At 49.0% G+C, this 15,643-nt stretch overlaps 1 protein-coding gene across 5 annotated transcripts in view; it reads left to right on the forward strand.

Moving 5' to 3' along the window:
- LOC108928357 (zinc finger E-box-binding homeobox 2) overlaps positions 1-15,643 on the forward strand; it is a 32,624-nt gene that overhangs the window by 12,121 nt on the left and 4,860 nt on the right. For 2 of the 5 annotated variants that reach the window (XM_029247756.1, XM_029247759.1), the window contains exons 2-6: positions 10,409-10,678; positions 11,932-12,108; positions 13,347-13,561; positions 13,661-13,769; positions 14,036-15,420. In XM_029247756.1, coding sequence (XP_029103589.1) covers positions 10,409-10,678; positions 11,932-12,108; positions 13,347-13,561; positions 13,661-13,769; positions 14,036-15,420 — 2,156 coding nt within the window. Of the gene's footprint in view, positions 1-4,797; positions 4,932-10,408; positions 10,679-11,931; positions 12,109-13,346; positions 13,770-14,035; positions 15,421-15,643 lie in introns of those variants that run through there. The other 3 variants (XM_029247758.1, XM_029247755.1, XM_029247757.1) reach the window with 2 other exon arrangements.

Consider the following 15,643-nt stretch of genomic DNA (forward strand, 5'->3'; position numbering starts at 1 on the left):
CCAAACACAGGCGCAAGGGGCTGAGAAAATTTGAACTTGCCAAAAGCTCGTCGGTTTTCTCCTTTTTACTTGATGTAATGTGTGCGAAATGTAATCAGTAATGAGTAACAGCAGCGGCGACGGAGAGAAATAGTTTGAGTAAAATCATGTCGCGGTCGCGTAAAATGCGCCGCAGTGCCGGAGCGCGTTCGGACACTTTCTGGGGCTCATTTCTTTACTTTTTGCATGTAGGATATTTACATTTTCTCCGTGTATCTCTCTCTCATCACCTTTTCTGCACAGCTATTTCCTTATTGAAAACAGAAATGGCTCAACCTCTTCCGTTCCGGGGCGAATGCAAGTCATCTTTATCACCAGCGGGAGGATGTGCAAGATAGCAGCGCAAGAATAAGTCGATGAATGATGGCAGGTTCTTTTATTAGTTATTGTGATTAAAAATGAGCACTCCTCCCGACGTGCGACGGCCACACCGTCGTCGATAGCATGCCGAGCACATGACATGTAGTTGCCGTGATGCTGGAAACGCGGAGAAAAAGGATGCTGTTGCTGCTGCTGCTGCTGCTGCTGCTGGGCTCGTCTGAACTCAGCCGAAAAGTGACAAGTGAATGATGATGATGATGATGATGATGCTCAGCTTTTGATTACGTGGGAAATGAGAGCAGCAGAAGGACGATCGACCTGGACGCGTAGGACATAAGAAAAATAGAACATGTGGCTCCCTCCCAGGACAGCTGTCTCAACAGGTGTTCGTTGCGCTGTCCTTTAAATGACTCGTTTTCTTCTTGTGGTCGCGCGCGTCGGCACAGGTACTGCTGCGTACCTGCTGCTGCACCGTGGCGTGGTGCGCGAAGTTCCTAGAGAGGAGCGTTTTCTCTGTTTGGTGGGAACATGCAGATGAGAGAAAGGAGAATGATGCTGGGGCACCACGACTGTGGTGTGTGTGTGTGTGTGTGTGTCTCTCTCTCTCTCTCTCTCTCTCTCTCTCTCTCTCTCTCTCTCTCTCTCACCAGGGTGCCAGGCCAGATCTGCGCCTAGGGAATTTCCCTCCTTTTCCTCTCTCCCCGCTCTGTCATTTTAATATACGTGGGAGGATCTGAAGCAGGGGCAGCTTGATGCACACAAACATGTACACAAACATGCACGCACACACACTCACACGCACGCATGCACAAACAAAACCCATTGTGTGGTCTGATGCATGAAGGTGCATTGGTTTTAGATTTTATGCTGATTGCAGTGACACACACACACACCGTAGACATGTGGAGAAGGGGAAAAAAACAAATGTGCAGACTCTCTTTCTCTCTCTCTCTCTCTCTCTCTCTCTCTCGCTCTCTCTTGCTGACACACACACACACACACACACACACACACACACACAAAAACAAGGTTTTTTAATCAGCGTTAGGCCCTCCCAATCCCACCGCTTTACTTCAGTGGTTTCTGCTGTGGCTGTCATAAAGACAAACAGGGCGCCGCAGAGCCGAAATCATTAAAAAAGACATATAAATCAGTTATTATTAAAGTACGTGAAAACTGCAACCGAAACGACACGGACAGAACGGCGAAAAGTTGGAAATGAAAACTATTAAACCCATTATTTATAGTAACGTCGCGATCGCCTTGAAGTTATCGTCTGGCCTTTGCAAGAAGCGGCGCGTGCACGCACACACACACACACACTTTGGGCTCATTAGTGAGGAAAAGACACCAGAAATGATGTGAGACAGAAGCATGAAAGATGAGAACTCGTGAAGTGCAGAAGCTCAGCGCGGTGAGGAGTTACACACACTTTGAAGTGACTTGAAGAAGACACACCATGATTCTTTTTGCTGTGAAAGAGAAAAGTAAAATTGCTTATATTTAAAATCCTGCCTTGAAACTGTACGCACTGAAGAAACTACCAGGTACCTGATAACATTTTCTCTTGGCGGAAAGACCGACTCGAACAGTTATTAATCTGCATATCGGCATATCTGCTGCACGGAGAACTTTTTTTTTTTTTCTGGCGAAAAACAGCTCTGATGCTGAAAGAAAAGAAAAAAAAACCGTGGTTAGAAAGAAGACAAAATTAGTTTTGAGCAACAAATGGTTAATCAATTGAATTAACCCGTCCAGAAACAGTAACTTGTAAACTGATTTTTTTTTTCTTGTTAAATATATTAGTAAAAAAAGTGGAAACTGAAATGTTCTGAATAAAAAAAAAATAATGTTCTGACTGGTATCTTTAGATAATTACAGAAAATATATATAGTTTTGAAAATAGTGGAAGATCAGTTGTGGTATGCAATGACTGTAATGCCAATACTGTGTATATACATAAACACATATGAGATATATATATATATACACACACCAGTTTGTAATGTCAGTGTACTTTGGATCTTTACTTTGATAAATGATACAGGAGAAAAAGTTACTGCCAGATAATGTGCAATTTCAGGTAAGATGTTGTTCTGCCCTTTGTAGGTTTCAAAACACCTTGTTTTGTCTGAAAACTGTCAGATTGTATCTTTTCTATGTGACACGAGAAACCCTGGCGTTTTTTTTTCTTTCTCTTTTTTCAGCAGCTAGAGCAACTGCACTTCGTATAGCGCTGGCGGGCTTGAAAGAGACTTGCGCTATCAGAGCGCTTTCGCTTGCATGAGCTCGGGATGCGGGGGTGTCTGGTTTCCACCTAAACTGGACCCGAGCGCAGATTTGGGCCGCACAGACCGCCCAAGGCTGGTATAAAGCTCATATTTTTCTGTCCTGTTACAGCCACGGACAGGTAAAGGAGGTTTGGTTTGGATGGGCGATCACGCCAGGGAGATGCCCCACGTGCGAATCGTTGTACCGCTTGAAAGCCTGCTGTCCTGTCAAGTAAATGGACTGCCGTCTTCCTGGAGGGTTCCGGTCCATCTCCGAGTGCTGAACCTACGATTGTCCGTATTCCCAAGGGGTGGCGGGGGGCGTCCCGTTCCTCAGGCAAACGTAATATTCACTGCTGACGAATAACACCAGTCGCAGCTTATGGTTTCCAGCAATTAAGCTTTGCGTCTCAGGGTCTTCGAAAAACGGAAACCAAGGCGCCTAAGTAACATGTTGTTCAACAGAATTTGATGAAGCGCAAACTCCGAACGAAGTGACATTGATGCACTAATCGTGGACGGCATGTGAAAAAGTGCAGCCCGTGCTGTGGCGCAGCCTAGCAAAGATTACCGTGTGTTTCGATGCCATTTCTTGCCGTCGTTTAGGATGTAAACGGGATTTGCTGTAGAGCAAAGTTTACTTCGGATACCGCCTTCGTTTCTTACTATGTGCCCATTTGTACAGAAGAACATTCTTACCGTCTCAGTTTAGGGTAAGTACCTTTACCCACAGAAGGAGTGGGATTCAAACCAGGAACCTTCTGACTGTAAGTGAACAGCTCAAACCAGGAGCGCGAGTGCTGTCACGGTCGCAGTAGTCGAGAGAAAAAAAGAAGTTCGCATAAAGGCACCGAAGCCTTATTTCGAGTATCGGGTTGGACGCAAGGGAGGAGGCCTCGGGGCAGACCCAGGACACGTTGGAGAGACTAGGTCGCCCGGCTGGCCTTGGGCGGTTTCCCCAGAGGAACTGGAGGAGGTGTGCGGGGAGAGGGAAGTCCGGAGGACTCTGCTCGGACTGCTGCCCCCGCGACCCGGCCCCGGATAAGCAGAGGAAGATGGATGGATGGATGGATGGATGGATGGGTTGGACGCAAATGAACAGCGAAGCTCCAACAGACAAATTAACGGCCTTCGTCGACCACAACGTTATTTGCCATTTTGACCCTTGCGCAGAACGGCAAACCTCAGTCTATATCTCAACAGCTCCTCCGATTTAACGTCCACGTTCGGAAATTTGTGCGTGAGCTCAAAGTCATCGAGTCTCGGTCGAGGTCGACTAAATTTGGAAGGCGTTGCGACCGAGGCCAATTTCCGAGTTGCGCGCCGCGCCACGGACCCCGGCGGGCTTTCGTCGCAGGCTCCCGTTGCCGGGCTCCCCGTTCGTACCGCCCGCCGCCCCTCAAAAACGCACTACGGTTACGCTAGATCGGAGCACGGAATGTGCCGAGGTAGCGCAAAACGGTTTTTGCGTTCGCTTCGTCTCGTCTCTCCTCCTCATTTCAACATGCAATTCGCCACGCTTCCTTTTCCGGTTGGCCAGAATGGGGACGTTGGCGCCTGTGTCGTCGGCCCTGGATTCAAACACGATCGCGGTCGTCATTTTCGGAACGGTCAAATAGTCTCGCTGCCTCTAGATTGAGAGTGACTCAGGCTTCTTCGCTTCGTTAAAGCGCGAGTGATGAGCGGCGGCCGTCCGAGCGACCGCGGAGGGGCCTCCCTTGTTACGCCACCGAAACGCCACGGGAGACTCGAGGCTACAAATTCCCCGCATTCGGGTTACATCACTCGTGTGTGAGAAAACATGCGCCGTACATCCTGTGCAGCTCATGCGTGAGCTCATGCTTTCTCTTCTCATAGCCGGCGTACAGTAATTGCTGCGTTCCTGGAATATTATGCGAAAGGCGGCGAGGGGAACCGGGGGCAGCGCCGCTAAACGGAGGTCGTCGTCGTGCGTCGCTGCCCCTGGAGCCGGCGAGCGCCGCCAGCCCGGGGCTTTCCTCGGCGCCCTTCCCCTCGCCGGCGCCCGCGGGGCCGGGCCGGACGAGGGCAGCGTGGGGCAGGGCCCGAGGCCTACGGGCGCTTTCGGATGAGATCAAGTGGGAGGTGTTTGCGCTTAGATGTGGTGGCTCTTAGTCATTGCTAGAATGTCAGAGAGCGGCTTCAAATAATTCACTCGGTGGTTTTATGTATTTTTGGCCTTTGGATTTCTCGAACGTAGCGGCGGTCCTCGGCGAGCCTGCGGCGGCGGACACGGACGCGCGTTTGCAGTTCGGGCTCTCGCTGGGTGTGCCGCCATAAGAGGTAATTATCAGAGAAGCTTCCTGCGCCGTTTAACTCTTGCGCGCGTTCCGAGCGTCGCTGCAAGTCCCGCTGCCGGCGTCTGCGCCGTCGCCCGCTCTTCTGCACGGCGCGTTCGCTAATAACATCGTGAGCTCGGGTCCCTCTCTACGTGCGTCTGCAGGAAAGCGGGTGCCGTCGCGGCGCCGTGTAAATGGTGCTTAGTCGTTAATGTTTGTCGGTCCCTCTCAGCCGATGCAAACTCTTTGTTTGGAAAAGAAATAAATACGTTGCCGTGTGTGACTCGGAGAAAACAAACAGTTTTATTCCAGCTTTGCGCTTTCCGTTTTAAGTGTTAGAATTGATCAGCCGCAGAAGGACCGCACTTTCCGCTGCGAACGGGATGCGTTAATCCGTCGGCTCTCCGTCGTCACGTTTCGTTCCGCGCGCGAGCGAATCTTCTGCACGTGAAGTAAACTGACCGAACTGTACGTCAGTTTAGTTTTAACGGAGGGAAATGTATGTATCCGCTGCCCCCCCCCCCCCAACTGAACATCTTCAATTTATACTGCGAAAACGTCTTTACGGGCAAGCGCCTTGTATACTCATAATGGGCAAGGCTGTCGTCAGTGCACCTTTAGGTATTATTGTATGGCGTCGTTTGCTAAAATGTGGCGTCCTTGTTACGCATGTGCTAAAATTGCCGAGCGGCCTTGTGGCTTTCCTCTCCCGCGTGAGCGCCGAGAAGCACCTCGACGGCAGCGCGGCGAGTTTTTGCTCCCGACGGCACGGAACGGCCGTTTTGCGCAGGTGCCGCGACCCGCGATGAGTAAAGCGCGGCGGGCGATAGATGAATAGATGCCTGCGTGCGTTAATCACTGTAACCACAGGGCATTGCCCGCGGACCCTAAGAACAAGAGCACACATCCTGTTTCCCTGTGGGGCGAGCAGGGGGGAGGGGAGACGGTTAGGTCTCTTTCTCGCAAATGCGGCGTCGCCTTTGCTCGTCTACGTACCGAGCGTTTCGTTCGGCGGCGCCGTCGTCCACCGGGCCGCCGAGCTCCGAGCCCGCCGCCGCCGGCCGCAGGCCCTCGAACCCGAGCGCCGGGAGCGGATCGCGGGGCCGCAAGAACGTCGCCGTACTGCCGGCCTGCGGAGATGGGCGAAGGGACGCGTCTCCCGCGCTCCCGAAGCTTAATAGCTCGACACATTTTGTCGATGTGGCTCGTCTGTAACAATGATCCGCGACACCGAATTGTCAGAGTGAATTCTAGAAATCTGTGACGAGAAATGAGATCACTTTTATGCGTGTCACTAGAATTGGTTATTGTTGAAAAATTGGTGGTAAAGGTCTTGGACGGTTACTTAAAACGCACCATTTTTTTTTTTTTTTTTTTCCTCCCACTCCTTTGAATTTCTCTAAATTTTCTTTTCGTACCTCTCTGTGTCTGGCATTTCGCACCATAATTAATACCGCCTGAAACGTTTTGGCCACCAGTTACTCGTAATTTATGCACATTTGCTACATATTAGAAATTTGGTCATTTTAAAACTCGAACACGATTATTGTCAATTTTGAATTTTTACTGCGATGAGAAAAATGTTTTACTCGCAATTGGGAACACTTCTACCGTATTTTAATTCAAAATAGTATATGGTGCTTAAAAAGGCAGCTTTGGCCATGTGTGTACATGGCAAATATGTACACGGTTGATGTAATATGTTGAGAAATGGAAAATGAGTAACACCAGTTTTTATAATGGAAATATGGTTTATTGGCTGATCAAGACACCTTTGTGCTTCAGTGATGCTTCAACCAGTGGGTCGTACTGGGAAGTCGTGTCTTGGTTTTTCTGTAATGCAAATACTTCCCTCGAGGTCTAATTTTTCCACGACGTGTCGTTTCCCGAGCTGTGTGTTTTCGTGCGGGGAACATGCATTTCCGCAAAAACGGAAGCGCTCCAAGATGCTGCGACAACTCCAGTTTCGAAGAGTTTCTGGAATGCGGTGAACTCCACGTGATGGATGCCGTTCGGTCGCAGCGACGCGATCCTTGTGGTTCCCGACCCTGCTTGACATGGAATGCAAAGAACGGAGCTTCCAGCGCCACTTTTTTGGCCTCCGTTACAATTGGCAACTCTCGTTCTTTCGTAGGCGCTCCAAACGCGTCCCTAGCTCGACGAGTATTACTGCCCGCGGGGAGGTGTTTTTCACGGCGCTGTTGCCGCAATTACCGTGACATACATTGTACCTCGTTTACAGATGCAATGTAACCGTCGAAATGAGTTCCTCCGAGGGATACCACCCGAGCGCACAGAACGGTGCAGAGATGCGTAAATCTAGGTGGACCCGAGGCGCTGTCGCACAGCACTGCGATGCCTTCGGTCCTTCGGTAACTTCGCCGTCAGCCCCCCGCGCCGGTCGAAGATTTATTAGATCTATTCCAACAAAGGACTTTCAAAGGAAAGTATTTCTCTTCCAACCGAATAAATCAGTTCTTGGCATAATGAATTCCATCCCTATGCAATGCAGCTTTAATGACAGCACACACAGTGCAATGTCACTCACTCCTATGAAGGCAAAAATTAGACTCAATTTGCTGGTAATTTGGACCAGACCGGGCTCTGCTCGGACTCGGAGCCTCTCAGGAACATTTTGTACGGTTTTATGGAGAAACTTCACGAGCGTGGCGCAAAATGGGACGCGGCACTGCCTCCTCTGTGCGTGACGGCAGCGCGGTCGGGCCGCGGCAACACGGGGGGCCGCGGCGCTGTCGCACGGAGGCCCGAGGTCTGCGATGCTGCTATGCAACGGCGGTGTGAGCGCCAGTGGACTGTCTCTCTCTTTCCGCCTCTGTCTGTCTCCCTCCCCCCCCCCCTCCGGCTCTGCTGCACAGTCATAGCTGAAAGGTCAGACCGTTATTTGTGTTTGCCGCCGTGTTTGTGCTGCATGTGAAGCCATCGAACCCGAGCCCCGTAGGTGTGCTGCAGCAGAGGGATTACTCATTTTTAAATGGCATGCGGCTCCTTCGACACTTTCGGCAAAAGCGTTTACTCACCTTTAACGCCCGCCGCAAGCTTGAAATTGGAGGCCGAATGGACCGTGCTCTATTTCTTCTTTGTTTCCATCACAAACCACGTGTGGGAGTTTAAAGCCCTCAGAAGTAGGCCTCTATAATGTGACGGAAGTTGCTCTTCTGTTTATATTAAAAATTGCATAATTTCATAACCGAAATGTTATTCTCCAGGGTCGAGAAAAACTGCAGCGGGTGACATAGATACTATGAAATTGGGAAGAGAGAGAGAGAGAGAAAAAAAAAAAAAAAAAACCGCAATGTGAGCAGTGTTTATGAGCTCCAGGAGAATTTCATTAAATATTAATTCTGTGAATGATAATTTTAGGTGCCCGTTGCCGTGTAGATGTTACCGTACTTATGTTTTTCCCTAAAAAAGCTTCATTTGCAGGTCTTCATGCGGCTGTCGTGAGAGAATGTTGTTCTGTGCAAATCACTGTCACTGTGCGTGTGTAATGATAGGAAGGACGCAGCATGGCAGTTAAAAGAAAATAACTGTATTAGTGACTTTAAGATCTGGGTCTTTACGTGTAGTTCTGTATTCCTGAGCTCAAATGTCTAACCATAATTATTTCAGCATGATATATAAATTTCCAGTTCTCTGAATCAGTGTTTTCTGAACTTGTAAAAATTTTGAACAACATATACTACATGAATTAATGTAACTGCAATTACAACAACGTACGCTGAAATATTTTCTTAAAACTCTGCTATTATATATTACATAATATAATGTTTATTGTCCGATTATATGTGAGTGGACCAAAAAAATTTGTGTATCTTTAAAAATCAAAATCACTTTTCTCTACTGCAGTAAAGTCAAATTTGCAGAAACATGGATACAGACTTGGAAAAAAATTGCTGAAGTTTTTTTTTTTTTTAATTAAACTGTTTAGTATGTATACTTTAAACTCTCTAGGGCAATTTTACAAATGCAGAATTGCAGAAACGTAGACAGGACTTTCAATAGTTTTGAACTACATGTGTGTCTTACTTCCACTACTTGTACTGTATCACTGGAGATGTGTTACAACATTTAAACAGCAGGATTCCCTTTGATTACCTGTAGAATTCATGAGTATTGGTTTGTGCTCTATGGGGAAAATCAGTCAGTATGTTTTTTCACCGCATGGAAACACATGAAATAATATTACAACATGGTAAAAATTTTACTGTTAGGCAAAATTGCAATTTGTCATTAATTGTGATTAAGTGTATCAAAGTAAATACTAACTCCTTTATTTATAGAAAAACAACATTTACCTTATTGCTTTGATAATTTAGATAATGGAGTTCACATCTTTTAAGATGGGATTTAAAGCTTCGTTAAAAATGTACTCAAGCTTATCTCAACTTTAAGGTCAGATCTGAGTGACAAACCAGACGAGAGTTTGTGGGGTATCTTGGTAAATGTTTTTAATTATTTGCATATGTTGAAAAGTGCCATTTATTGTCTCTGCTTTGGGAATGTTTTATGTGCGTTTACAATGCTCTAAAAACGGAGCCACACTGCTTGGTGATTCACATCCAAAAACACTCGCTGTGTGTTCTCTGGTCTAGGTTCACTGCAAGTTTATTGAAATTATATTTTAGAATAAAGACTAAATGGTGCTAAAATCAAACAGACGTTTGGCAACGGCGATAATAACAGAGAAACTGCAGCTCAAAAATAGTGTTAATTGTCTTTTTTTTTTCGTTTAAATTGTTTTAAAAGCGATATAAAGATGGCACTCAATTACGGATAATATAATTCATAGACACAATTACGGATTGAAACGAAGGGGAACAAAAAAATGTAAATGCACATTGATCAAATGTAACTTTTTTTGTATCCTAAACTTTTTTTTTTATTAGTCATAAGTTTTTTTCATTATCAAAACAAGTTTAAGGTGTATTGTCACTTCTCATGTTCTTGCATATTAAATAAAACACATCATTTGAAATCTGTGAGACAGCTTAGTCTGCAGTGAATCGAGAACTGTTTTTGAAAATAAGCACCTTTTTTTTTTTTCCTTTTTTGAAGTATGTGACGCATTGAAGAATTTGAAGTTATATAAGGAAAATCAGATGAATTATGGGATTTCACACATGCATCATTTTTGCTACAAGAAGCAAGTTATTAGCCAAGTAGAAAAATGTATCAAATTAATAAGAGGCCATCATTAGGTAATACATAATTTAAACTGGTGAATGTTTTCCCACACCAATATCTGAGCAAGCAGATCTGGACACAAAAAGGAAGTGAATTTAACACCTTGCCCATAATTAACTGTATCGGCCAATCAGCCGCCAGCTCTTATATTTGCGTATTTGTCTTTTCCGCGCACTTTGACACAATCCCACAAATGAACACCAGATTTGAATTTTTGTATGTGAAATGAGCGAGACCCTCCGGTGAATGCGTTTCCTCTTTCTGCCTCCCTGCCAGTCGACATCGACAGGCTGAGTGCGCTGGGCTCCGAGGGAGAAGATGAGGGTGGACTCTGGGGAATGGAGGGCCAGGATTTCCAGGACCAGCAGGACCACCCGGACAAGGTCAGCCTGACAGCTAGCGAGGGCACGGAGTCGCGAAGCCCCTTCGGCCTTGCCTGCTCGGCCGGCCGGAGCCCGGATCGGCACTGGCGGGGGGACGAGGAGGAGGTCCGCGGCCCTGGGACCGAGGAGCAGGATGGCGAGAGGAACGCGACGCCAGCGTACGGTGAGCGTTCCCGCCGGGAGGGGCTGGCCGCGGCTGCGTAATTCCGGACCGCTCTAAAAAAGACAAACGTGATCAGCTTTTTCTTACGCCGCGCCGCTCTCGGCTTACGTGATCAAGTGACGCTTAAACGTACTGCGGTTCGTACGCCGTACGTCAGACATCGTGCTTTTCCACAGCGTCCGCCTTAAGCGTTATACGAAGCGGTAAAATAATTAACGCCAACATTAATGATGAAGAGCAGCTCGTTTTACTAATAATACTAGCAGAATATAAAATTCTGTCCCGTTATCAGTCATCAGTCAGTATTTCAAAGGCTAATAGTTGAACTCATTCCACTGTAGAGCGATATTGCTTTTTGTCGAAGTAGTGATTTTCCACTACTGAAATCAGTCCTTGGTACATAAGGCTCGTTTAAATTTGCGAGATCAAAGGCCTGCGCGGATCGCCTACAACCGATCCTGTTCTCTCGCACCACATGTGCATGGGTTGAGCACGTAATGGCAGAGTGGAGCTCCGGCGGGGTTCAGCCACGCTCGGTCCTCACCCACCACATGAAAAACAAAAAACACAACCTAAAATACGCCCACATCTGCTAACATTTGAAACATCATCTGCAAAGTCACAGCTCGACTCGACCGGGGGACTTGACACGTGTGGCATCGATCAGCTCGCTGCACTTCGTGTGTCGCTTACAAGCTGTCCGGCAGCGAAAGGAAGAATGGGCCGCTCAACCCTAAGCCAGACCGGTGGCCTGAGTTTCCCTCCCGAAGAGCACTGCTGCATTGTCTGCTGAAATTTTTCTCCTTCTAAGTCCCAGTTTTATTCTCATCAGTCTGGAAAGGCCAGGTCTTTGTGCAGCTACTGCATCTTCCCTCTAAGCGGTTTATCGATTTGGCATGTAGCAACAGGAAATGGGAGCGAGAACCCAACGTCGCGCTAATAATTACACCGACGCGCAGTTCCAGAAACGCAAAGCGTTGCCCTACAAAGAGCTGCAGTCGAAAGGAGACGGATGCAGACAAACCCGCGAGGGCCCCGCAACGCTCGGCGTCAAAAATCCCCTCTGGAGGAGCTTTGAGTAGAAAAGGATGGAGTGATCATACGTTACAGAAACTAGCTAGCTGTGCGAATGCACCGGTGAGAAAGTCAGACGACCCCTTTCTGCTGAATCATTGCTCCGTGTGCGAGATGACTCACGGTAGCAGTCGCGCGCCGCCGGACGGAGGCTGACCCTGTGTGGCCTCGCGCTCTAGGTGAGAGGGAAGACAGCCCGCGGTCGGGGGGCCCCCTGGTACGGCTGAGGCAGGGTCCCGACCCGGAGCGCCAGCCCCTCAATGGCTCCGCGGCCGAGTATCACGCCGCCGCCCTCCACGGAGACGTGCCCCGTCATCGCTGGTCTGCCGGAGGCCACGGCTCACCTGGAGGACAAGGTGAGGACGGGCGCGAAAGTGCGGGACGCAGACCGGCGGTACAGTTTACTGGCTCCAGCGATTCAGTTACTCATGTCTGAACATACGTGTATTTTCCAGTTTATGTTTTGTTTCACTTTCTTCACTTTGCTGTTCTCTAAGAAACGTGCTATTCGTTGCAGAACGAATGCCACCTGCATTTACACAGCCAGCCAGCAGATGTCAGTAAGGTGCACAAAAGGTACACACGTTTGCGGGATGAATCAGAATATAATCGGGGCTCAACAGGAGTTTTTTGGAGGCAGCGTATGTTTGGTTTTTCATTTTGAAAAGCTCACAGTTAAAATGTAAAAAGTTTTTTTTTTTTTATTATTTTATTTGTTAGCTACATCCAAGCCAGTGTTAAGTTTTTAATTGTCTCAATAGAGGAGGTGACTTCGGATTTACAAACAAATCAAGTCATCAGTTCACTAGTCACTCATATTTAGTACTGCAAAAAAAATTGGGGCAATCACGTCTGACTGACGGAAGCATTTTATATTCGCTTTCACATTTTAAAGGGTACAAAGAACGCTCTTTGGGACGGTGCTTTAGCAGCGAAAAGGATGTGTGCATGATCATTAGAAACGAAGCCGTGCATTTATTCACAGTCCCTCCACGTCAAGTTTCCTTGCCATTTTGGCATGCTATTTTTGACTTGATTATGAAACTAACCCCACCCGTAGCATTTACACATTTCAAAGAAAATTCTCTTTTTTGTTACCCCTCTGACCAGAAATAAATAATATGCAAACTTTTTCCTGTACATGAGCCATGCAGCTCCACCCTCGAGTCATTATTTCACTGTAATTGGAAAAGTCCAACAAAAGTAAAATTTGATTGTTACCCATTATCCAAGGAACCAGCAAATGTCTGAAGTGGAGTGTTTAAATATAACTGTTTGTTAGAAATCTTTGTTTAAAAAAAAAAAGCAGTGGGGCGGCTCCGATATACTGACGCGTGCACCGACGATCTGATTTTGATTTTGTGCTCTGACTTTTCCACGTCTGATACGTCCTGCCTGAAACGCAAGCTTCCAACTTTGGACGATGCATCGTTATTCTTGAACACAAGGGCATTCCTTGTGTTCCATAACAATGTTTGCGAAAGGCGACACAAAGCTACGCGTTACCGTTGACCATTCCTCAAAATGAATACCGAGTTGGTGCTCGTGTCTGATGTGAGCAGCACGCTCACGTGTCCCGCCTCGCTCCTTCCAGAGACGGCGCCCGCGAGCCCCGATGCGTCCGGGACCCTGCTGGCATGTCCCTTCTGCGAGCGCACGTACCAGCGGGACACCTCGCTGCGGGAGCACCTCGAATTCCGCCACGAGCGGGACGGCGGGTGTCCGGCCTGCCCGCTGTGCGGCTACGTCGCCACCTGCAGAGCACAAATGGAGCAGCATATGCTGATGCACGCGCAGGCGCAGGCCAAGGTTGGTGAGCTAGTCGACCCGCGGCCGTGCCGCTTCCCGAGGTTCCGGCTCCGGCTCCCTGCGTGCGATTACATGCGAGTGTGTCTGCGTTTTTGCCAGCATCCGGTGTTTGACAATGCCACGGAAAACAGGAAGTTTAGATGTCTCCAGTGCGGAAAGGCCTTCAAATACAAGCATCACCTGAAAGAGCACCTTCGCATTCACAGCGGTACGCTCCAATATGTCTTCTTCATTCCTTGCTGAGCTTCAAAATGTCTTGCACAATTACGGGGCCTTTAAGTGTTTTTCTGGGCTGCTCGGGTGGAAAAGACGAAAAGATAACTGAACGCAGAGAACTGTGATCGCAGTGCCGAAGGCGCGGATCGGTGTCTGTGATGGTTCTGTAAGCTGTCAAATTTGTTTAAAAAAAAGCAAAAAAAAAATAAAAATTCAAAACTTCAAACACTGTCATGAAAAAGGTGTTTCTCCCACTAGGTGAGAAGCCCTACGAATGCTCCAACTGCAAGAAGCGGTTTTCCCACTCTGGATCCTACAGCTCACATCTCAGCAGCAAAAAGTGCCTTAATGGAGGGGGAGGGGCATCCGGCGGGCAGACCTACGGCTCGTATCTCAGCAGCTCCTCCCCCACCTCACCCTCTGCAGGCAGTGGAAGGAATGGAAGGAGGGGCTCTCCCTTTGCCTTCCGGATACCCGAGCGCCTCACGGACGGCCTGAGGGAAGCCCCCGCGTCCCTGTGGGAGCCCATGGCGGAGCTGCCCCGCCAAGCTGCTCTCTACCTACACTCGGGGGTTAAGTTTGAGCACCTGCTGCAGGAGATGCTGCGCCGTGGCACCCACGAAGACACCAACTCTGGTGGAGAGGACAGGTCAGGGCAAGAAGGAAAGGGCGCCCGTAACAGCTACCTGATGTGTGACAGGGCAAGGGTAGGCGAGGCACTGGGGGGCGGGGTTACGCAGCCGGGCGATGCCCAGGTGGGTGGGGTCACGCGGCAGGAGGAGGTGTTGCCGGGTGGCGTCGGGTGCCGTTGGTGCTCGCAGCTGTTTCCCAGCCCCGCCGTCCTGCTGCAGCACGAGCGTTACCTCTGCAAGTTGAACAGGGATGCGATTGAGGTGCTGGATGGCGCCAATTGTAAGGACGCTTCGCCCCTCAACTTCTCTCGGACCCTGGCGCAGGCTCGCGAATCCCAGAAAGCGGTCGCTGCCACCAACGGATTCTGCGAGGAGAACTCTCCTGCGCACAAGACGGCATGGCGTGGTCCACCCAAGCCGCCGCTGGCAGCCCGCTCCCACTCGTTGGCGCCCCGACCCTTTTGGCCTGGCCAGGAGCCCATGAGTCCTGCCAGCCAGGCCACCCTGCAACCCTTCTCGCCATCCTACCTGGACAGGAGGAGTCTCCCTCCTTTGGGGCTCGAGTCCCCTGTGTGCCTGGACCTGTCCGCCAATACCTCCCCCCCTGCCAGGCCAACCCCCCCTGTAGGCACCCCTGGTTCTGGCGGGTCTCAGAACGAGCCCCTAGACCTTTCGCTCCCCAAGCCGCGGTCGGCCTCCGACAAGGAGAGAAGCTGCAACGACAAGAAAGGGGAGGAGAGCCACTTCAGGAGGATGAGTCCACCTCTTGCCCCGCAGCCCAGAACCAGCTACGGTGGGGCGCCTCTCTTAAGGGGTGCGGTGTACAGTACCTATCCCTTCTTTAACCCCATGTTCCCTACTGGCATTGGGAGCTCGGGGTACGACGGCCTGCACCCCCTTGTGCTCGGCAGCTCCGCTCACAGTTCTGCCCTCCTCTCCATGGCCTGCATGAGCGAGCCGGGCCCAGACGCCATTCTGAAGAAGATCCACCAGGAAAGGCAGATGCTGATGGTACCTGTCCACTTCCCCCCACATTACCAGTATTTGCATTGAGATCATTCATAATAGCTGGGTGTGATGGCCAGTGTTTTAGTACCCGGCTGTCTCAACAGAAATGTAAAATTTATATAGCATTTGTTCTATACAGCCCTTTTTTTTCATATTACCCCTTTATAATATTACACGGTAGTCTACCATATTTTTAAATAAATGAATTTAAGACCTTTTGTAGCGC

Source organism: Scleropages formosus, chromosome 22 (genome assembly GCF_900964775.1).
Source record: "Scleropages formosus chromosome 22, fSclFor1.1, whole genome shotgun sequence".
In the NCBI taxonomy this organism is placed as follows: domain Eukaryota; kingdom Metazoa; phylum Chordata; class Actinopteri; order Osteoglossiformes; family Osteoglossidae; genus Scleropages; species Scleropages formosus.